This window comes from Panthera onca, chromosome D3 (assembly GCF_046562875.1).
Source record: "Panthera onca isolate mPanOnc1 chromosome D3, mPanOnc1 haplotype 2, whole genome shotgun sequence".
Classification (NCBI taxonomy): Eukaryota; Metazoa; Chordata; class Mammalia; order Carnivora; family Felidae; genus Panthera; species Panthera onca.
The window spans coordinates 68417960-68441610 of record NC_138350.1 but is presented as its reverse complement, the minus strand read 5'-3'; the positions used below and the strand labels follow the sequence as shown (position 1 = coordinate 68441610).

The window sequence follows — 23651 nt, the reverse complement described above, 5'->3', positions numbered from 1 at the left end:
TCAAGAATAATAGTTCAAGAATATTTCAATATTCTTCTCCTCTTCCTTCTCATGGGCTGGAAGGGGACCTGACGGGGGACACTTTGGATTGTGGGGATGAAGCGAACACCCTGGGGTTGGAACAGCAAAAACTTAGAGCCTGGACCCTGCTTTAAGGAGCCGAGCCTCAATACCAACTGAGACTTTAATAAAATAGAGAATTCAGTTTCTACCTGCATAGTTACAGCATAAGTTACTGTTATCTGGGTCCCATGCAATGTGCACCAACGTGCAGCCACCCCTCCTTTTTCCTAACATATACTTCAGGCACTTCTGCCATTCAAACAGTTTTCCTTCTTGTTCTTTAGTGAAAGAAGCTGTTGCCCACTTCCTACCAATAATTAGTACCAAATAGAGACCATAGCTTATATGTAGGTCACTTTTCGTCAAACTCTAGGCTTGGGCAGCCATAATTCTTTCAAATGTTAAGAACTGAGAGGCCAGACCACAAAGAGTTATATAGATTTTTATTATTTTCCTATTAAAAATGTTTAATCTTGAAATTGGTTAATTTTAAAATAAAAACTAACCATATATTTGTTTTTATACATTATATACACTGGAGAAATAAATAGTACTCTAAGTGTTAAAAAAAAAAAAAAGCATCATTATATACAACTAAGGCTTCAAGCCAAATGTATAAATACAGGACCCACTGAGGATTTGATTCCCGAGGCTTCCATTCCTAAAAACAGAAGGCAGAAGTAATCAGGAGGCATGGCCAATAACAGAAGCTCCACTTTGGCTAGAAAGCATTCACAGAAGCAACAGAAGAAGCACACAATTTAAGAAAACACCTTGAACTAAGACTTGACTGGTTACGTCTTCAAAAGTTTGGCATTGAAAATTACACAACTTTGGCACAACATAGGTTAAAACAACATCTTTCGAAAAACCTAAGTACAAAGAAAAATCGCTCTTCTCCCCAATTTGACATCACACCTCCTTCCAAATAAATCTCGTCCATAAAAAGCCCAACCTCTTATTCTCCTGGCTATATACTAATATAAGGGTTTATGGTTTAATGCATGCCTCCAAAAACCAGCTCCTTGTTTGTCACCTCTGAGGCATATCAGGGTGAAAAGGCTGTAGACATCTTGAGGAAGTCGCAGGAATGAACATACCACGGACTTTGCCTCCAGGAAATCTGGGTCCTCACCGGGCTCCACCACCGACCTGGGATATAAATCTAGGCATGTGGCTGAACCTCATTAAGCCTGCGTGTTGTAAAACAGACATTAGCTGCCTTGCGCTCCTCTTGTGAGTCTCCAGCGAAGTGATGCACATGCAAATCTTTTGAAAAGTATAAACCAGTTTCTCAGATATCGCATATATTCATTTATGTCAAGATCTACAATTGGAGGCTTTTCTAAGTTCAACACAGAGAAGGCACTGCTATTAGAGCAAGATATTCCACAGAGGAAAAGGCATTCCATTGAATCTTAGCGCCAGCTCTGTTTGACAGGTGCTGGTTTCTGTATGAACAGATACGTATAACAGATATATGATGCCTTCTACCTCCCCAAGCAGAAGAGATTTTGCTCTGAAGCAATCGCATTTGGAGATGGGCCACTGTTCCCTCCCCAGCACGTGTGGCACTCTGCTCGTTTCCATGCAAGTGATCAAACATGTCGCTCTTACAGGGAGTGTGCACGTTAACTAACAAGAAATAGCTGAAACCACTTCAAGCCTCGGATCCCCGAGGCTTACACCCTGTAGCCCTCCCGGTGTCCATTGTGCCCTTCATCCCATGTATATTCCTGGATCATCTAAACTGGAAGGGAGACTAGAAATCCCAGCTCCGTTAGATTCCGAGTCTGGAACGGTTTACTAATGCGTCTACTGCCTTGTGCTAATCAAGTTTAAGTGCTTAATAAACATCTGTCCAATCAAACAATAAGCGACTGGAAAACCAAGACACCCAATGATGTGTGCTTTAGAGAGTAAGCTGGGGAGCAGGACGGAATGCCTGCAACGTAATGATTATTGACCAATGCAGCCCACCGAACCGCAACAGTGAGGGCCTCGCCACCTCCCCACATCTATACTGCCCTCCCTCTGGGCAAATGAGATCATGGGTCTGCCCATCCTGACACGAGTCAGCTCCCAGTGGAAAGACCTCTCCCCGCCATTCAGATCAGGCAGCTGACAGTCCTCCATGCGCTTTCACAAGTGTCCCCTGTCAGGCGAAGCACAGGCTCATCCAGTCACCCAGAAACCAGTGCAGTGCGCACAGGAGGCCCGGGCGTCCGACCCTTTGCACACAGGTCTGGAGTTAGAGCAATTCTAGAGCGGCAGGAACAGCAGGAACAGCAGCGTATGGTCCCCTCCGGCGAGAAGTCCCAACAGTCATAGGAGGTAAGGTCCTGGGCCCAGCAAACAGTCTCTTGCCAGTGCCTGAGGGTCAAGGCCAAGAGGGGTCCTTCCATCAGGTGGGTCCTCAGCAGTAACTTTCCTCCCTGTGTCTGGAAGGCGGGTGTGAGTGGGCCTCGCTGGCCCCTCAGGAAAGCTCCACAGTTGGGCTGAAAGGAACCGTGTAAGAGATATTTGGCACCTTCACCTGGCTTGCTCGGCAAACGTGCAGCCTGTACTGAGGGTGTGCTCTGTTTGCCACAAGTTCAAGCTTTCTTACACACCTATCACACACACACACACAAACACACACACAAATGCAGGGAAAACTATCCATGATCCTCTTTGCCTTGATCCAGAAATACGAGAGCAACTGTAGGGTGGCAGGAAGGGGGCAAGACAGAATCCAGAGATCTTGATTCTAGTCTCAGCTACATGAACATGCAATTGAACCTCTTGGAACCTCAGTCTCTTTATCGGTGAATAGGTGAACAGTATCCACATCAGGTGAGAGGATACCGAAGGCATAACCTATGTCTAGGGATTGTCACAACTTCCTAGTGTCGATGCATGACTCAGGCTTCTATTGCATTATGTTCTTTTGAGGGTAATGACCGGCTTTCTCAATGAGGTGGGACGAGGTACTAACATTACATAAGTATCAACATAACATCCTCAGCTGTTACAAAGTTCCCGAGCGGAAAAGAAGAAGAAAATGTTTTATCATAAGATATGTTATCATAACAATAATGATAAGAACAGTGATCCTTCCTGGGTGTGTACCATCTACACAGCTATTCTGAGGATCAATGAAATTGATGCACGGGGGAGCACTTTGGAAAGGTAATAATCTGAATATGAACGTAAAGAACTAAAGTTATTATTATAGCAGAATATCCTATGAGCCTGCACTAGGCTGAGCCATTCGATGGGCAGTTTTCAGAATCCTGCACGTCCTGTGATCACCAAGCTTGTGATCAGGCTGGTGATCCTGAACAGGACACAGAGCAGCCAGGATGAAGCCTGGTCCCCAGGGTTGGCAGAGGGCTCATCACACGGGCCCCCTGAATGGGTGCAGCTGCTTGATAATTGATACCCAGATCAAAGTGAGGTGATTTATCTGAGTAAGTGAACCCTCCATGCTCAAGAAAGAGTACAGACAGGGCACCTGGGTGGCTCAGTCAGTTGAGCTTCCGACTTCAGCTCAGGTCACGATTTCACATCCTGAATGTTCGAGCCCCATGTCAGTCTCTGTGCTGACAGCTCAGAGCCTGGAACCTGCTTTGGATTCTGTGTCTCCCTCTCTCTCTTTCTCTCTGATCCTTCCCCCCCCACTCATGCTCTGTCTCTCTCTCAAAAATAAACATGAAAAAAAATTTTTAATTAAAAAAAAAGAAAGAGTACGGGCTTTAAAATAAACCAACATCAAATCTTCACTCTACCATTGCCTGCTGGGGGAGCTGGAAAGAGTGACCTAACTTCCCTGAGCCTCAGGGTCCACAACAGTACACAGGGTTAACAGCACCAATGTCATGGGGCTGGTGATACAAGTAAATGAGCTAACATAGAAAAGGCACTAAACACAGGTGGGCACATGTCGTGTGCTCGGTGTATGGAGGCTGCATTATTATACAGCATCTCAGTTGGGGCAAGTGGTAGAAGCCATCGAGGGGCCCGTCTCTGTCCTCCAGAAGCAGGTGTTTAGGCTCAGAGACTCTGTGATGAATTTCCCTTTTGGATGCACCTGCCGCCTCACACCATGAGATCTGCCTTCCTCAAATCTGAAATAATGGGACTCCGGCATGGGGTCATGGGACACAGAATCAAGACGTGCCTTTTGTCTGGTTCAGTGTCATACACATGAGCACTCCTGCTTCTCCAAAAGGGGGAGAGCTGATCACTATCCCTGACACCCACCCAGGCTCCAGAAAACCTAAAAATGGGGATTATACCATGCTCTTCCCCTTTCCCTCCCACCTGAGTCCCCACTCCAAACTGGCACCCAGAAGGAAGCTAGGAGCCCTGGAATCTTCCTGTAGCCCCTGTCACTATGGAGAAGTTCAACCTAAGATGGCCTGACTCCAGCAGGACCATGGTCTGTGAACATCTTGAAGGGGAGTTGGACCAAGGGGCAAAGGGACACAAACGCCCTCCGACATCCTGCATATTCCATGGATCTGAATATCTCTTCCCAACAGGTCAGCTTCACGAAAGAGGAGATCTGTATCTGGTCTGTTCACTGCTACATCTCAAGCGCCCAGACCCATATCCAGCACATGCTAGGTGACCTAACAGGTACCGCATGACCCTATGAGAAAGTCCCTGGTTACCTGGTTTCATTTTTCATCCTCCAGCCATCCCGACACTTGTGAAACCAGAGCTCTTGGCCGGGAGATATGCTGGTGTGGTCGAGGTCTTCCACACAAAAGGTCAACCTAGGAGGAAGAAGAAACCACTAATGTAGCCAAAACTCAAGTGGGGGAGGCACATTGCCGTGCCTTAGCCAGACGGTGCTTTCTGGATCCAAAGTGGACCAAGTGAGGAGAAAAGGGCTTTCATCATGCCACACCTTGACTCAGAATCTTCAGAACCCCTCATTGCTGCTGCCGTGTCCCACTCTGACATCTCCCGTGGTTTGGTTCATGCAGCCCTTTGATCACACCTTCCACCTGTCTGTCCATCCAAAAGGCTGCCTGCCTTTCAAGGCATAGCCTCTCTGAAGTCTCCCTGACTGCCCAAGCCCTTGACCTTAATAGAAAAGCATATTGTTTTATCAGTGTTGCCTTTGCTGTTGTCATTCCTATGCACGGCATGGAATTAATAATAAATGTGTCGTCTTATTTTACGCATCATACACTGCCTCGAATTGTTCGTGGATTCCCGTATCTATGGTGGACCACAGTCTCCTCAAATGGAGGAATTCAATGTACCTCCAGTGGGGTGCTCATGAGCACCCATCAACAAGCATAACTGGATGCAGCTGTGAGTCAGAAAATGCTCAACCAAGGTCGCAGAAAAAAATCACTAGTCTAATAACCATTTCAACTCTAATGTACAGCCAAACCACGTGGGTTACCGCAGCCTCTGTGGTGTGGCGTTCGTATGACCCCACGACTGACCGATGTACGGGATACCTGATCCTGATGCCGATGGGAAGGACGAACGCCACCTGCAGAACAGGTTTAAGAACCTTTACCAGAGGGGTGCCTGGGTGGCTCAGTTAAGTGTCCAGCTCTTGGTTTTGGCTCAGGTCATGATCTCACGGTTCATGAGTTCAAGCCCCGCCTCAGGCTCTGTGCTGATGGTGCAGAGCCTGCTTGGGATTGTCCCTCCCCCTCTCTGCTCCTTCCCTGCCTGTGCTGGCGCTCTCTCTCTCTCTCTCTCTCTCTCTCTCTCTCTCTCTCTGTCTCCTCCCTCTCTCTCTCTCAAAATAAATAAATAGACATTTAAAAACAAAAGAACCTTTACCAGAAAGCCCAAATGGCCCATAAACATATAAAGAGGTGAGCCATCTCATCTCAATCAGGAAATTAAAACACGTTAAAGCAACAGTAAGGGACCAGTTCACACCCAACAGAATGGCAAGAGTGTCCCCTCCAGTGTAGGTGAGGAGGAAAGGAAAAGGGGGCTCTTACTTTTAGATTGTATTGGTCTAAACACTTTGGACAGAGATTCCATAATATCTAATCAAGTTGGAGAATACATCTACTGTAACCCAGGGACAGGGGTAGGGTGCAAAGAGGCCTCAGCTCTCCCCAGTTCACAGACTTCTAGACCAGAATCACTCAGACAAGGGACCCCCGCCTCTCTCCCCCTAAGGCCACACTATGCCGCAGACGATGGATGGAAACAGGACACATGAAGAACCGTGATGGGGAAAATACCAGATGAGGTACAAGGAGGGTGGTGCCTGCCTCCTATCATCCCCAGGCTGGCGGTGACCTCCTAGCGGTCTGCAGAAAGATATGGCTGAGGAAACCCTCCTCTTTTGACAAAGGTCCCACGGGCTTCCTTGGCTTCTGCTTAGAAGTTTGCTCAGAGAGTCAAGGCGCCATTTTAGGGGATGATACATAAAGGTCTAGAGTTTTCACTCTAAGCCTGAGGTTAAAACTCGTTGGGGAACTGCCCGCTGGCAGGGCATAGAGCATTCTCTGTGACTTGACGTCAGGGCCCCACCCCATACCCTTGACTCAGAGCCTTGGAAGGAAGGATATAATGCTCAAAGGGTCTGGGGAAATCAGGGCCTCTTGCAGACCTCAGCCGTGGGGGCTCCGTAGGCCTGACACTCTGGTATGCTCGGCACAGGGGCAAGCGAAGGCTTTGGTTGTGTGGACCCCACAGCAAACAGGTCATCAGGGCAGTGCTCGTAGGGAGCCCCGTCCAGGAGAAGCCCCCCGTCCTCCAAGCCAAGACAAGGTGCAGCAAAAGAAAGGTCGCGAAGCCCTTACCTCCGCTGGGTCTCCCCAGACTTGACCCGGATGCGCCTGATGTTCAGCTGCCGCTCAGAGCTGCGGGGCTGGGACAGGTAGCTGCGAAGCTCCTTCCACAGGTTGTACCAGGACTGAGCTGCCCCCTCCCAGGTGAGTTTGATCTTCAAGAGGTCTCCAAGGTCCTCCTCGGTGTAGACCAGGAAGGTGTTGGTGGCATTCAGCCCGATCTGCTCCACTCTACAAGGGGAGATAGAAGCAGGTCTCACCGCCTGGCCACCTGGAAAACTGCCCCACCGTGTGGGGTGACGCGGTGGCAGCACCTGCCACATGGTGACTGCAGAGAAATGAGCCCACAGACGCTCGCCTCCCTCTGAACTCCCAGCCCCTTCCTGCCTGTCCCCATCATGTGACCCTTGGGGGGACCTGTCCCATCCCATTTATGGAGGTGAGTGTGTGCATACATACCTGGTCCCCCAGCTAGACCCGGAGCCCTGGGAAGTGAGTACTTTGAGGACATTACTTTGCAGTCCCAACATGACTTGGCATGGCGCCTTGTACCTCGTGTGCGCTTAACAAACATATACCGGTCGCCATGTGCCCCTCCCACAGATCATTAGAAACGGTGCAGGGATAACATTTATGTTCCAAATTTCCCAGAGCCCCAGGTGTCAGGCGTTGCCTGAAACAAAGCAACAGTTTCTGTCCAGCTGACCCAGCAGTTTCTCATGCTGCTGATTCATCCTGGAGCATCCTTCCCAGAAACGGTCTGAGTCAAGGGCTTGGTGGAGAGTGTGGACCACAGAGCCACCCAGCCCCTCCCGCAGGCACTCAGGCTGCACTCCCCTGCACTGGCTCGCACGCTCCCACGCTCGCTCATTCTTAGCCGGACTCATTCTCGGTCCTGAACTCATTAAAGGGAGCCCGGGACTCACATTTCCAAAGGCAGGATCTGGGAGTCTGCGTTGGTGCCATAAAGGGTGACGTAAAAGTTGGGTTCGATGTCTCCCATATTCTTGTAGCTGAAGATGTGGATTTTCATCTGATAATGGTAAACTGCACAGACAGTGGGACAAAGGCATTTGTGAACTTTGCCGGTCATCTCAGGACACGCTGACCCAAACTGAGTCACTCACGACACTGAGTTTTTAGGGGCTAATGTCCCTTTGGTCCAGCCCAGCCTCCCTCTTGTCATCTTCAGTCCAATGGCATAAGGGATCACCTCAGTATAGGAGGAGCCCCAAACTTGGAGTCCAGTGACTCTTTTGGGGATTCCAACCTAGCAACTTTCTAGCTGTGTGACCTTGAATTAAGGACCAAGGTATTAACCGCTTTGGGCCCCAGCCTCCTCACATGTAAAATACCATCGGCAAAACCCTATGGTTTTCTCACATGTTGTAAAAATGCAAGACCTCATTTTGATGCCCTATCGGTCCTCCCTCAGATTTGCTGTGACGATCATGAGAAAAATATGAAATAGCTTTGCAAAAGTTAATTGCAAAGAAATGACAATTTTCCGTCTCAACACAAATTTAAGATACTGATGTTGCGACCATGGAGCGATGGTTTTCATCACAAAAGGAGTCCTCACCATTTATTTTTAAAGATTGACTTTCCTAGGGCACGCACAACATCGTTGATTTGCAATGATTTGGTTTAACTGTGCCCTGCCACATCTCCTGGGCTGGGACGTGCCCTGCTCCACAACATGGTATTAGACAAAGGGAAAGGACGAAGGTCCCTCCTCAGGACACTGTGGGGACAGAGGGTTACCTCTGAAGGGCATGCCTGCCCGGGTTTTGAGGTACATTTTGCTGTTCCTCTTACTCCTGGTTTTCTTGGCATTGTAGCCAATGCTGTTACAACGGTTCTTGCGGCAGCTGAGACAGATCCCCTTTTTGAAGCGATTTGAGTCCGTGCACTGGAACGCAAAACTCGGCTTGTCCTGATTCACCAGGGAGTCAACAAAGAGGTGTACGGCCCGCTCGTGCTCACATTTCACCACTTCCGTGATTGCTGGGGGAGGGGGGGACGGGCAGGATGAGCCTCTCATCAAATATACATTGTGCCCTCAAAGCCCACAGAGATGAAGCCATTTGCTCAGAGTCACATGATCGGTTGGTTAGGAAGTTAGGAGCGTAACTGGGATTTCCATGCCCACGGTACGTCCTATCTCTTGTAACCGGAAGCTACAGCCAACAGCCCGGTAAATCCCAGGACCTTAGGAAAAATTTGACAAAGCCACCCCCACCCCCTCCTCAGTAACACTACTAGTCTTAAGGAATGCCAGCATCTGAGAGAGGTCCTTGCTGGACCTCCAAGCTTTGCAGGGGCTACTTGAATATTATCACATTGGGAGAGGGCTACAGTCTTAAGACTGAATGACAGGGCGGGACATCCAAAGGGCGGAGCATCAGAGTAGAGGGAGCCAATAGGGGCCAAGACTTAGCAATACAGCCGAGACCAGAGGGAGTGAGAAAATGGGAAATCCAGAAAGGGGTTGGTCACTCCAGCCACACGTGGGTTTCGGCAGCAGATTCAGTTCAATCCAAGTCTGCTGGGAACAGGCTCAGGCATCCAGAAGGTAAATCGTAAGTGAATGGAGACCTCATCTTGGTTTTAATTCTTTAAAATGTCACAAAAAATTAAATTATAGAGCATCCATGCTGTAGAATATTGTACAGCCTTTAAAAAGAATAAGGGCGGGGGTGGGCGGGGTGGATGGCACCTGGGTGGCTCAGTTAAGCATCTGACTCTCGATTTCAGCTCGGGTCATGATCTCGTGGGTTCGTGGGTTTGAGCCCCAAACTGGGCTCTGCATAGACAGTGTGGGGCCTGGTTGGGATTCTCTCTCTCCCTTTCTCTGCCCCTCCCCTGCTCACTTGCCTCCCCCCTCTCAAAATAAATAAATAAATGTAAAAATACCTTTCTTTTAAAATGAATAAGATAAGTAAATCTATGTGTTCTGATGTTTAAGAATATTCACTATATATATTATATATATACTATATATATAATATATCTATATATTATATATAGTGACTATATATAATATATAGATATTTTATATATAGTCACTATATATATATAGATATATTATATATATAGTCACTATATATATATATTATATATATAGTCACTATATATAGTGACTATATATATAATATATATATATAGTGACCGAAAAAGGAAAATTACAGGACAATGTGATTTTAAAAAATATAATCTTACACACACACACATACACACACACACAAATGAATTTGCAAAGAAAAAAGACCAGGAGGATACACACAAAATTGTTCATACTGCCTACCTTTAAAGAGTAAAAGAGGCAGCTGGAGGAAGAGGCTTACTGTTTGCTCTAGGCGATTCTACAGTGCTTTTCCCAGCAGCTATATATTCCTTTTCTTATAAAAAGAAATTAGCCAATAACAACTGGGTCCTCAGTGCATGAGAGGGCAAAGCAGAAACCAACAGATGGCTGTTAGTAGACTTGCAGGAAGATAAACTGCACACGGGATCGGCCGCCCCCGTGGGGGGAGTGGGCATCGCGAAATGAACATTGTTGGGAGTACTACGTGCTCTGGCTGACTTAGGAGGAGATGCGATAACCGAGTCAAACCACTGTATGAAGCAGAAAGTAAGGAACTCACTTCCATACGCAATTGACCCCAAGACATCATTGAGTCCACAGCCCGGCTGGAAGTCACCCCCGTTGGGGTAGATGTCGATGTGGCCCACGGGCATCTGAATTCCGATGCTCAAGCCGAAGGAACGTGTGTAGGTGTGGAGGACATCCACAAAGTCCGCGTCGTCGGGGGACAGCCTCCTGTGGATGTCCACCCCTTCAAACAGCGGCCCGGCAGGATCCAAACCTACAGCAGCAGAGCAAGCCAAGAGCAGCTGCATCAGGTGTGCAAAGTCCTGGAGTCTTGATTGAAAAGTAAATCTAAGCGTGCACAGAGAAGCCATCCTCAGAGCCAAGCCCCGTAAATCTGGAACTGTGGGATGCCTGCGGTTGGAGGAACTTTTGCTTTCTTCTGAAGCCCTCACCTATCCTGACAACTCAACTGAGTCACAATGACATATGGCTCCAAGGAACCACAGACTGTCAGACTGGAGCACTCCTAGAAAGAACTCGGGCTGGCTGTGGCTGAACTAAGCCAGCCGTCCCATCTATTCTGCCACTGGGAGCCTTCTGCAGCCTTAATGTAGCAGCCCCTTTACAGAATAACTAAGCTACCTGCAACTTCTGGAGGGAGGACTCAGTTTCCCCAAACCGAGCTATTTGCATTTGGACTTCCTTTTCCCCTTCCTTTAGTTATGAATCAGGCCCAAAGGTGGATCGATGAGATTGAGGCAACGTGGGGGGGGGGGGGGTGGAGAGCAGACACGAGATGCACTGAGGATCCATATCCCAGGCCTCCAAATTCCTCTGTTTTGCAGCAAGAAGGAGAAATCTTTTTGCCTGCACACTTTCTGCATTAGACAGGCAAGCGGCAACGTAGAGAGAATCGGTTCTCACATTTGAAACAGCACAAATATCTCTGGGAGCTTGTTGAAAATTCAAATTCTATCATGTAGCTACAGAAAACTCTGGAAGGACACACAAGCCCCTGGCTAGCTGTGTGTATGTGTGTTGGGCGAGACGGCAGGGAAGGGAACCGAGCAGATGGTAACAACAATAAAAGACTTTCACCATCTTTTAATTTTGGAACCGCATGAATGTAAAACCATTAAAAAAAAAAAAAAAAAAAAGAATTTGCAAAGCATGAAATGCAGATTCCCCAGCCCCGCAGAGATCCTGACTGGCAAGCACCCCCAGGTGATGCTGAAAGGAGGTGAACTAGAGTGGAAAAAACTTCTCCCACCTTCAGCATCGTCAGTCAAATTAAACCTGAACGTCGTAATCCATACAGCGCATGTGAGATATACCAGCTGCTATTGCCAAGCTCGAGTAATTATGGGAGCCGAGTTCATGCCCGCATAGAAGGCTTTCCGCCCTATGGACACAGAAAGAGGACCTGGAAAAAGCTGAGAATACAGTGCACTATAAGGGGTGGGGGGGGTCTGTTGAGCCTGGAACAGGGGTGCCCAGCTAGGTGTGATTTTGCTCCTAAGGGGACACTTGGCAATGTCTGGAGACACTTTTGGTTGTCGCAGTTGCGGGGGGGTGGGGAGAAGGACGAGGACGAGAAGCCGTTAGCGTCTAGTGGGCAGAGGCCAGGGTGGCTGATAAACATCCAGCAATGCTCAGGTCAGCTCCCACAACAAAGCATTAACAGTGCTGAGGTCGAGGCACCCTGATCTAGAAACACCACGTGGGAGAGGAGTTTAGACGGAGAACAGAGTCATTAAAGGAGGAGATGGGTAAAAGAACCCACCAGATCCCAGTGCGATAGAACCAGGGAGCACCCTGTGAGGCCTGACGGGGGTGATTTTAAGCCAAGCAATAGGCCAAGCTATTGGCTGGAGTGGACGGTAAGCTTATGAAATCCGTCACTCACGAGAGCTGCGGCGGCTGGTGGAAGCAAGCGGGCTCCAGAAGAAGTTGAGATAAATGCATATGCATGGCCAAGGCAGAAAAGAAGCCCGAGCTGCCTGGCGGTTCATCCCCAGCCCAGGGCCCACAAGAAGGATGGTACAAAAGCAGTGACCCCCCCGGCACAGCCCACGATGACTCATTTCAGAGGCTGCCAAGGGCTACAGGACTGACACAGGCAGCCTCCCCCTGCCTCTTGCTATGTTTTCTGGAAGGAAAAAAAGAGGAAGGGAGAGAGAGAGAGAGAGAGAGAGAGAGGAACATTCTGCTTTGCAACCAATACAAGAGAGGGGCTCTTTGCCTGATGTGAACAAAAGTCTCCACCAGACGGTCAGTGCCATGGAAACCAAGCTGTGCTGTAGGAATGCAGGCAGCTGACAGGGCTTCTCGAAAGGATGGCTGGGGGGGCAGGCTGAGCCTTCACCCACCCAGACTGACCCAGCCTGACACAGAGCCAGGGCTCACAGACTCTGGGGAAAAGTGGTACGATTTACTTTTTTTCAACTAGGGATGGGAGGGAGAGCTTGTCCCCTCCAAAAAAAGAAAAGGTGGAGAGCCAGCCCTTCTTCCATTCGGTCAGACACCTTCCAAGATGTTCCGTCCAGCAAATGGAAACCACACACGGGTGCACACGCGCACACGCCCGGGAAAGCCTCTGCACTCTGGTCCGGCAGGGCAGGTCCCACTCGGTTCCCACTGCTGGTTTATCTTCACCAACCAAGAAGAGGCAGTGTGGCACAGTGGCCAGGGTAGGCTCTGCAACCCCACAGCCTGGGTCTGAATCCTGGCTCTGCTACTAAGGGTGTAAAATGTTGCACCTGTCATTTAAGCACTGGTTCCTACTACCCCATCCGCAAAATGAAGCCAAAAGGCCCCCTTTGCCCCACCGCAGCGTGTCTTGGAGAAGTAAATAAACATTAAAAAATTTAAGAAAAAGAGAGAGAAGTATAGGACCTCTTTCCTAGTGAGGCACAGAATTCTCTCAAAAGCCTAAGAAGGTAAAACTCTGGCAAACCCCCGTCCACAGCCCTAACCCAAGCAAGACTAGGGTTCAGGTGTCTCCCTGCTGGCCTCTGCATAGCAGCATCATGGGCCTTAGGACCCCACGAGAGCTACAGTCTGGTCCTACTACCAGTTGGGACCACGTGGTTCCCAGACCCAGGGGAAGTCTGCGGACTGAGCGAGAAGAACATCCATGCCCCTCCCCCACACCGGACATGCACAACAGCACCCGTCAGGTGAGCCACATGCCCTCTGAGGTGCTGCTGGGCAACTGGACAGAGGGTACTTCTTCCCGCCGGGCTCACTCAGGCCCCTGCCCGCAGAGAAGGGCTGGAGGAGAGGACCATGCTTGGGACACGCAGGCCCCATGCTGCGTGCAGACAGCACGGAGCACTGATTAGCATTCGGTCAGCAAAGCCCCCATCTCAGCAGCTGCCACCCAAAGAGACAGGGGGAAAGAACTGGAAAACTCTTCCCCAGCTCATTGCAGCTTTAGAAAGAGAATAAGGAAAGATCTGCAACCTGTCCTTGCTGCCCATGACCCTGGGCTGGCGGGGAGGGGGAGGGGTGGCTGGGGATTTGAATGAGCTGCAGTCTGAACACGGCTGGCCTGGTTCTGCAGCATCAGGCCTCTCACTGGGGGCCAGGAGGAGTCGCTCGGACCGTGGAACCCAGAGCGGCTCACAGCCCAACAGGGCTGTGCCAGCAACGGGTTAACGAGCAGTCGTGTGCGGCCACACTATCACTGTCCACCGGGATGATTAGGCCCCACAGTCTTGGTAAACAAAAATGAGGCTCTCAAGCTGTGCTAAATCAAGGAATTGGATCTAAAGGAGAGTGTGTGTATACGTGTGGGTGTGTGTACCTTAGACTGAAGCCCCGGGATGATTTGAGGTGAGCCAATAAAATTTTACAAATATCCATATATATTTAAATCTACCCCACTTGCTTGCTGCTAAAACCTGAAATTCTCCCTTTACTAAATTATTTCTTAGCTAAGGACTCCCTTCTTCCCAAGTCCTGTTTTAAAATAAAAACACTGCCAGGAAAGAAATTGACCAAATCTCTCCTTCGAGGTGAGCAGCTGGGCCTTGGTACCTCGGAGGTGAGAGGGAAGCTGGGAGTAAAGACAAATAAAAGAATTCTGGAAGGAAGATAAAGGTTTAGGACAACAAATCTGCCATTAACTTCAGCCTAGAGGTAGCTCTGTTTACAGATTTGAGGAAGCATAAAAATGGGAAGGAAAATCTTTCACACTTTTTAAATCATTAAATGATTTAATCCAAACACACATCAAAAGCTCAGCAAAAGGGAAACACAATTTTTTGTTGACAACCTGGGTGCCAATATCAGAAAGCCCTCTTTTTTTTTTTTTAATTTTTTTAACGTTTATTTATTTTTGAAAGAGAGAGACAGAAAACGAGCAGGGGAGGGGCAGAGAGAGAGGGAGACACAGAATCCAAAGCAGGGTCCAGGCCCTGAGCTGTAGGCACAGAGCCCATCGTGGGGCTTGAAACCACAAACCATGAAATCGCGACCTGAGCCGAAGTCAGATGCTTCACCGACTGAGCCACCCAGGCACCCCAAGCCCTCTTTTTTTTTTTTATGTTTATTTATTTATTTTGAGAGAGAGAGAGAGAGAGAGACCGTGAGTGGGAGAGGGACAGAGAGGAAGAGAGAGAATCTCAAGCGGCACATTCCAAACAGATAATTATCACTAATAAATGTGCCAGCTAAACATTGGAAAGAGGCTCTTGGTGGATGAAACAGAAATAAGGCAGAATTCAAACTCGACTCCACCACCCGTTCATTTCCCTTGAGGTCCTAAGCATCACTGGTGGAGAAAAGAGTGAGCCTCAAAGGCTGATAGGTCAAGACCCACTGCGGTTCTGTACTTTTCAGTTATTAGCTGTTTGCCTCTCGGTGTTTCCTTGCCTGTCAGACCAGGCCAGCGGTTTTCAAAGTGGGTTCCCTGGTGCTCTGGGATCCTGAGATTTCTCTGGGGATGGGGAAGGCCCAAGAGCAAAGCTAACACTACCCACCATATATCCAGCTTCGACCAGAACATCCCTTCTGTCTGTTTCATTTATCAGGGTCCCACACAAGCTCAACTTGAAAGAGGGATTCTGCGACTGAAAAGAACTTTTGAAAGCTCTGGATTCCATATCCCCAGGGTCCCTTCCAAAGCTAACCCTGTATGGCTCCCTCATGCTGCCTCTTTGGGAACACTCCAGTTCAGAAAAGCCAGCTTGGCCAAGGAGCCGGGGGAGCTCGGGGGTCAGCCGTCAGCGCAGGAAGCAGACCCTACCTGTGATTCTGCCCACCGTGCCTTTCACGAAGTTGCCAGCATACCCTGCCACGTGGGCTCCGAGGCTGTAGCCGATCAAGTGAACATTCCCAAGAGAAAAATCATCCTTCTCCTGCAGAAAACCACAAAAGTGTGTGAGCGCAGCCAGTGGTCCCGAGCCCACCGGGTCACCAACCATTCAATGGCGATGAGGAAGAGCCACGGGAACCAGGGACAGAGACTTCCCAGGGCATGGCCCTCATTGCCGGCAATGAGACAAGGAAGGGATGTAGCCAGGTGAGGGGAAGGCAAAAGGACTTTGTGCCAATTTAAATGCCAAGCGCTGGGGGCAGGGTGGAGGTTATGACTAGAAACCACATACCTGACCCTTTGGCTACGTTCCCATTCTCTCTGGCACTGCAGGAGGTGGGGGTGGCCGTGTGGAAATCAAAGCCACCAGACTCACTGGAGACTAAGTGCCAGCCACAGCCTGCAGCAGCCTACTCTTTCCTCGCTTCTTAGGCCCCAGGAGCTGCTGATCTGCTCACCACAAGCCCACCCAGGACCCCAGAGCTGAAGCACCATACCCTGAGAGGGCACTTCCTGGCAGGGGTGCCGAGGTGGGACTTTGGTCCCACAGCTCAGACACCAAGCTCTACAAAACGACCTAGGCAGAAAAATGAGGTAATGCTAGAGTACCCCTGACCAGGTGCTGCCAGAATTCATCAGATTCCAGGGGCAAAAGGAAAGTCAGGCTGGAATTGCCCAGATAATGGGGTCACTTTGCCAGCGCACCCTTGCCCCCAGGAAAGTCTGTGATCTCAGGCAAATCATTAACCTATAGAGAGTAAAGCTAAGACCTCAAGACATATTTTCCACACTTAATATTTTAAGTGTGGCATTAGGCTGCATTTGTGGGAAGCAACCCTCTCCTCACCCCTGAGGACAGCCACCCTTCAGAGGCAAGAGCAGACTCCAGGAAGTTTTTCATTCCCAACCTGAGGGCATCAGCAAGTAACAACCCATAAGGCAGATTTTCTTCCGGCAAATAAAAGAACAGAAAAGAATCCAGAGATATATCAATAACTAAAAAGCTTTCCCAAAGCGCCAGCCTTCAAGTATTTCAAGCAATACTTAATTCAGTAAAAATTTGCATCCCAGAGATGTTCTCAGACGCCTGAAGTTCACCGGAACACAGTCTGAGCTGTGTTTTCTTAAGAAGGTTCAGGTTCAAGATCCTGCTCTTAAAAGCACTTACCTGCAGCCAATCGAGCATCCTTGCAACACTGTGTCCCACCACCCTCGTGTTATTGACCGCGTCTGTGTAGAGCTGGTGGGCCAGGGGAAGCCAGTCAACCACCACAACATTGGCTTCTTTCTCTCTCATCTGCAGGGCGGACACAAGCTTGTATAGCCAATTTTCAAACATGCCACTCATCTGCAAAGAAAAAAGGACATTTTTAAAAATTCTCCTTGTCGGTTTCAGGAATCCTGATGAATATGGATTTCAGTTCCATGACCCTCTCCCCAGCCAATTCCAGAACGTTCGCAATGGCTGCTCAGGCACCAGACATTTGTACCTGAGCAGGGCCCGCCACAGACAGGACTGCTGCATGAGTGTTTGTCTTCCATTGCTCTTTATATCTTTTTTTTTTTTTTCCCCATCAGAATTTTCATAGCTGGTGTCTTAGGCTGCTACCCACTGTCCAACAGGACCATTACGAGATAAACATTGGTGGCGATACTGGCCTGAGGTTAGCCTGAGTCCCTGTCACAGACAAGCAAGAGGCCTCAAAGGCAGGTAGAAAGGGTAACCCTGGAGAATTAGCTTTTCTCTTGGAGACGCAAGGAGATGCGGTCTCCTAGGCGGATGCAGAGTTAACAAATGACCCCTTCCTACAACCGATCTCTGCCATCCCTCTTGACCCCAGAGTAGGGAAGATCTGTCCCTGGAATCCCAAATTAGAACTCAGAACACATTTTCCCACAGAAACAAAGTTATAAATAGTGACTAGGTCCAGTTGTAAACCTATCCACATGTACATTATTAGATAAATAGGTTTTCTGTGCGTGGCCTGGGAACCCAAACGCCATTTACAATCCTGCTTCTATGGGAAAAAGCTCTTCCAAGTTCCAGATTACAAAAGAACTTTCTGGAATGCAACCCATTTGGAAGTTGCAGGCAGTTTGTATTTGCATTTTGACAGGGGGGCTTAAAAAGGTTCAATTGCATGATTCTAATTGTAGGCTGTGGGATCAGGATGGATAGACAAGCCCCTGAACACCTCTTCAGTCACATTAGGTAGACAGGCGCCCCCACCCACAAGGCCTGACCCCAGCAGTTGGTGATAGACCTAAAGACCCAGAAAGCATGTAACGGATATGAATTTCTCATCATTAAAAGAAGGAATGTCCCCCCCTCAATTAGCCCAGGCAGAAACCTGCTCACTTAATAGTGTCATTTTCCTACAGACCATCATTATAGGAATGAATAAACCCCTCGCTGGTCAAAAGCTTCTAAAGCTGAGCGTTAAAGCCCTTTTTTGTTGAAGTTTGTCATGGGCCTTTCAATGTGAATTGCTCAGCTAGGGCGCATAAAGAGCCCCAGTGCCTTTAAACGGAGCCATCTCTATGCAAACAGGAGGGCACCATGCCAACAGCGGCCAGCGATCTGGGCCAGCTGGCTCTTCATAGACTCTCGGAGCCAGTCAAGTTGCTGCAGTTCAGCTCAGCTCTTAGGGAGGGAAGGCCCCCGCGAGGCAGTGGTTGACCAATGTAATTAAGTGTAATTAGAGGGCCCCTTAAGAGCCAGTGGAACTGGGCCGCTGCCTTCAGGAGAGCCACTTTCTGAAAGCCCGCTGCGTGCCAGCATTAAATACCACCCTGCTGGCGTCCATATAGCCCCCTCAGCGAAGTGCCCATTACATTCTTCACAGCTGTCTGAAACACAAGCAGCCCACAAGAAAAGAGAGAGAGCGAGAGACAGTAGAATCTGGAAGCACCAGCCTTCTTTTTAATTGACCAAAACAAAGGCAACCAAATCTGTGTCAAGCTGCCGAGCTCCCTCCACTGGGCTCACCGTCCATCCGTGAATGATGAAAAAGGTTTTGGCTGTCATGTTGAAGCCACAGTCTTCCAAGGGCTGGTTGTGGCCGAGGGAGAGGTAGCATCCTTCGTGTTCTGAGTCCCCAGAGGTGCGGAGGTTAAATCTCACAAGAGGTTTGGCAACAATCTGTACATTCCTGGGCGTACGGAGCTCATCTGGGGGAAAGAAACAGAGCGTGGGTGCATCTAGTAGGCTCGGGCAGTTAGAGATCTGGAGTCTAGTTCTAGTTCAATCTTGAGCACATTACCTAATCCTCTGGGTTTCAGCTTTTATACCTGCTGAATGTTTTCTCCTCATTTCCCGGAAGAGTTGCAAAGATATTATAAAGGGACATCTCAGAATTTAAGAATATTAGCCATCGGTACTAATTACTGTGACTCTGAAATAAATAGGTTCTCTTACCTTTCTTTCCTCTTCCCTACCAAAACGAGTTCTCCTTCCTATGCTCAAGTGGCTACTTTTAGAGAGTATGCATCCTCGATTCTTTTGCTGAAATGCTGGGGACCAGCCAAGTTTCAAAATTCAGCACTTTTCAGATTTTAGAAAGGCATCATGGCACATAAGCCACACAGTACATGACACCCCCAGTAGGGTCTGGGGGCATTCCCCAGTAATCAAACACACTAAAATTTCTGCAGGGAAATACGAAACTACTCACGCTCAAGGGCAGAAATCAAGTCTATCGATAGCCTCGTGTCAGTTCTGATCAGTTTTTGCTGCCACATGAGTTCAGGGCCGGTGAGGCCAAGTCTCGCTGCCAAACAAATTACCAAACAAATTTTCCAATTTTGAGAGATTCTGGATTTTGGAATTAGAGGTAAGAAGCCATCCGCTATCATACAATGGGCTTCCTCTAGCGTTGCCAGCTAGATTCCAGCACTTACTTCAAACACCTCCTGCATCAGGGCTCTTGCAGTGCTAAACATGGGCCAGACGTTCTTTTAGTTTGTTAAGTAAGTGACTGAGCCATGAGGAAATTCATAAAAGCAGCAAAATCGTAACTTTCAGTGCATACAGAGCCCTTATGCCCTTTTAACACGAAGCACTGTCATCACCACATTATTATGGACAGTCATAAAGGAACCCATCCAGCATTCTTTCAGCCATCCAGGAAACTACCTTTTGATAACAGGCTGGGAAATTAGAAAAATCAAACTCTCCTGTCACCCAGAAATCAAGGGAAAAAATACCAAATGACCAAACCAGGAGCTTCATTTATCCCAGAGTGGGTGGGCAAATGGCATCATGGAAAGAGACAGCAAAACAGTAGAGAAGGTGGTGGTGAAGAGGGCAGTGGGGAGGAAAAGAATACACCAGATGTACAAAGGGTAAGGTTCCAGAAAATGCAACTAAATATACATGAGCAGACATCGGGTTAACTGCCATTAAAGTAATGAACAAAAGCCCCAACCAGCAGAAATTTGAACCATGGACAAAAATAGTCTCCCTCCCCAGTTATCACCCAGATAGCTACTCACAGAGACCAGATGGGGAATTCTAGGAGAAAAGGAGAGAAGTCTGCTGGCTTCCTGGGACAGATTTGTGGATAAACCCACATACTGACATAAAACTTCCACCTTAGCATCCGGCCTTTTCTGACCCCAGAGTTCTCTGGCTTCATTCTTACCGCTTCCAGCCTGGGGCACTTCAACCTCTGGGACTTTGTGATTATTCTTACCCATGTGCTCTCATGGCTCATTCTCTCACCTCCTTCGGTTCCTTGCTCCGTGGTCAACTTCTCAGTGAGGGAAACCAGACCACAGATTAAAACTGTGCCACCTTCTCCCCCAGCACCCTGTTCCTTCCTCCTCTGCTTCACTTTTCTCCCACCGAGTATCATTACATATCTTAATTAGTTCTGCCGTCTGTCTTCCCACCACTGAAATGCAAGCTCCGTGAAGGCAGGGGTCTTCATCTGTCTTGTTCCACATCACATCCCCTGATCCTAGAACAGTGCCTGGCACTGAGCAGGCATACTTTCTCGATGGAGAGAATGGCCCACAAATATTCGGAATCACAGAACACGTGACACGGAAGGAGTGTTACCGATTTACAGGACAGGAGCTAGAGACCTGACCTACCCCAGGTCTCAGTTCCAGTTAGCATTGGAACATGTTAAGTAAAGCAAGGCTTTCCCGTTCATTCAAATTACCCCTCCCACAAGTACATAAACTGACATGGACCAGCATCGTTGGCCCAACCTCAGCAGACTAGAAGAAGGTGAAATAATGGGGTGGAGTTTGGGAGATCTCCCTTCTCCACTGCTTAGCTAATAGATTTGGCACCCAGATGGGTGATCCTACCCTCACTCCACCAGGGCAAGGCTTCCTCTGATGAAAGGAATTTGGAAGAAAAGCTAGCAGCTACAAGGAGGAAGGTGAAGAGAGGTAGGAAGAGGAAGAGCCGGGATGGGAAAGGGTGTTGGGGAGGAGGAGGCTGGCAACCTGGGGGAATCGGCCCAGCAGCTTCTGGGCACAAGTTACTCACCGAACGCTCTCCGCAAGCGCTAATCACACCAGAGCCAGCTACTACCCCTGCCGCCCAACTTTGCCAACACCTACACCCAGACTAGAAGGAAGGGCACCAAGCCACTTAGCTCTAACAACCTTCTCGCCTCGCAAAGGACACGGTTAAAGAGCAGCCGGCAGCCGACTCGGCTGGCTGGACAGCACCGATCCAGGGAATCTTATCAAGGAAGGGGGTGGGGCGAGAGGGTGAGCGCGGGCCAGCGCACACACTCGCCTGCGGCTTCTCGGATGCTTTGCTGGGGACGTGCACGCCCGGAGCGCCAAGAAACAAGTGAACTGCAAGGCTGATTGAGGAAGAGCGAATGGGCAGTGGGAAAGGAAAGCGGATTTCGCAGGCACCGGGAGGGGCTGGAAAAGCGTCGGCGAGACAGAGAGGGGGCATGGCCCGGAGAAGCTGGGGTGGGGGGCGGGTAATAAGGGTAAGTGCACGTTACCTTGCAGCCGTCCCTCCGGACCGGGGGGTGTGGGGCTTCCCGCCGCAAAGCAACAATGGACGCTCCAGAGGCAGAGCAGAGGAACGGAGTTTCGCATCCTTCCCCGCCACACCCCCTCTCCCGAAACAGGACTGAAAAGAAGAAGAAGAGGAAGAAGACCTCTCGGGGTTTCCAGCAGTCCGCGCTGGTAAGACCCGAAGTGGGCAGCCCTCTCTCGCCCAGGGAGAGAGTGGTGGCCTTAGCCAGCTGAAGGTGAAGGTGGAGGGGAAAACTTGGCTAAAGTGAGCCGTGAGGAGGGGACGGGGAGTATGAAGGGGCTTGAACTAGAGGTGCCTTCACCCGGGCCGCCCGCCCGCCGGGGAAGCCAGGACTCGCCGCTGTCACTCCTGGAGCTCCCGGCGAGGTAGTTTTTAAAGTATGGGAGTCATCTGACCCATCGCCAGATGGTGATTTGCATAATTTATTCCCGTCCCCGGACTCTGATTGGTTACACCTTCGCTGACGCCGGAACCTAGGCTCCCCAAAGTTTGAATGAAAGCGCCGCACACACCCACCGCGTGGACGCGCGCCTCGCGCCCAGCCCCGCCCGCCCTGCTGGCAGCCGAGCCCCCACCACCCCACTTCCTGCTAGTGTCCACTCTCAGACCCCCAGATTCTCCTCGCCCCTGCCGCCCCAGGGGGGACATTGCCCCGAAAAGCCGCGCCCGCTGGGGACGCGATCCCCGGAGAAGGAGGGTTACCCTCTCCAAAGTGCGCCCTAAGTGAGCTTTCCGCGCCGCGAGCCAAGGGTCAGGATGGAGGAGAGTCATCTGGGCACCCTTTTGGTCCTTCTCCTCTCGAGCCCCCACCCCCACCCCCAGCGAGGCCCGCGACAGGTGCATACGGAGTGACTTGACAAGGACGCGGCAGAGCTGAGGGGCTGTGGGCTGTGGCCTGGGCTTTTCAGGATCGCACAGTCCCTTCTGGAGTCTTTGCTCCGCCACTAGCAGTAAAACTCTAGCAAAGCCCCCTCCACCCCCCACCCCCCCAGCTTCTCTAAGGTTGTTCCGTCATCCGCAGTACTCGGGTGTTAACAGTGCCCCAAGCTTATGGCACTCGGGGAAATAAAAAGAGATAATGGGGTACAGCGCTCAGCGCGGGGCCTGCCAAGTGACGGGGTAGGCTCTCTCTTACCTTGGGAATGCAGCGCTAGAGGGATACCAGGCGACACTCTCCAAAGGGAACAGTGAGTCAAACTTGGGGTTCTCAGACACGTGGCCATTGCCAAGTCTCGGCCGACGCACGCAACCACCTGTTGAGTGGAATTAAGCAACTTGTTCCTTCGTCATTTTTTCCCTCCAGTCCTTCCCTTTATTGATTCCGGGTCCCTGTTCCTCCCTCCTGCGCTGGCTCCGGCTCCCTGCCCGAAGCGACCTCGGGACTACGAGCGGAGAGCGCCCGAGACCTTGGCCTTGAGTCTGCGTCTGGCGCGCGCTGGGGCACCCGCGGCACCAACCTCCCCTGGGGACGCAGAGCTGCGAGAGGAGGTGGCAAGAGGGGCCGCGGGGCGGGGCTGCGCTCCGCGGTCCCAGCGGGTCCAGCCAGCCAAAGCTGGTTCGGCAAGACTGCACCTTTGACCTCTAGTAACCCCACCATCGCAGGGAACCGGTCCCACCCCCGCCTGGGGAGGAAAAGCGCCCGGGCAGCTTCGCGCCCCTTTCTCCCTGGTGTTGGGGCCCCAGCCGAGGAGATCAGAGTGGGGAAACCAGTCCCGAGGAGCAGGTATTGTTCCGGCCTATCGTTGTTACTTTTGTTACTCCAGCCGCCAACGGAGCAAGCTTTGTCCTTCCCGTGTGCCGTGATTCATTAACAAGAAGTCGACTGGCTTTATTTTTCAGTATAAAATCCCGTGCACTTTATGGGATGGTAAATGGTACCCTTAAATATGTTGC

General features: G+C 49.9%; 1 protein-coding gene across 5 annotated transcripts; it reads right to left on the bottom strand.

Annotated features, from left to right (window-relative positions):
* Nucleotides 1-536: 536 nt before the first annotated feature.
* On the bottom strand, nt 537-23167 carry LIPG (lipase G, endothelial type). Of its 5 annotated transcripts, XM_060611844.3 has the most exons (11): nt 22894-23166; nt 21721-21851; nt 18732-18913; nt 16911-17090; nt 15674-15785; nt 10475-10696; nt 8592-8834; nt 7754-7874; nt 6840-7058; nt 4722-4826; nt 538-2561 (listed from the first exon to the last, which is right to left on the bottom strand). In XM_060611844.3, the coding sequence occupies exons 2-11, from the start codon at nt 21815-21817 to the stop codon at nt 2540-2542; spliced, it is 1503 nt and encodes a 500-aa protein (XP_060467827.2). In that variant the 5' UTR covers nt 21818-21851; nt 22894-23166; the 3' UTR covers nt 538-2539. The 5 variants fall into 5 exon arrangements, with proteins under 5 accessions (XP_060467828.2, XP_060467829.2, XP_060467827.2 ...); XM_060611845.3 differs by lacking the exon at nt 21721-21851 and having other exon boundaries at nt 537-2561; nt 22894-23167; XM_060611846.3 differs by lacking the exon at nt 22894-23166 and having other exon boundaries at nt 537-2561; nt 8646-8834; nt 21721-22207.
* Nucleotides 23168-23651: the final 484 nt, after the last annotated feature.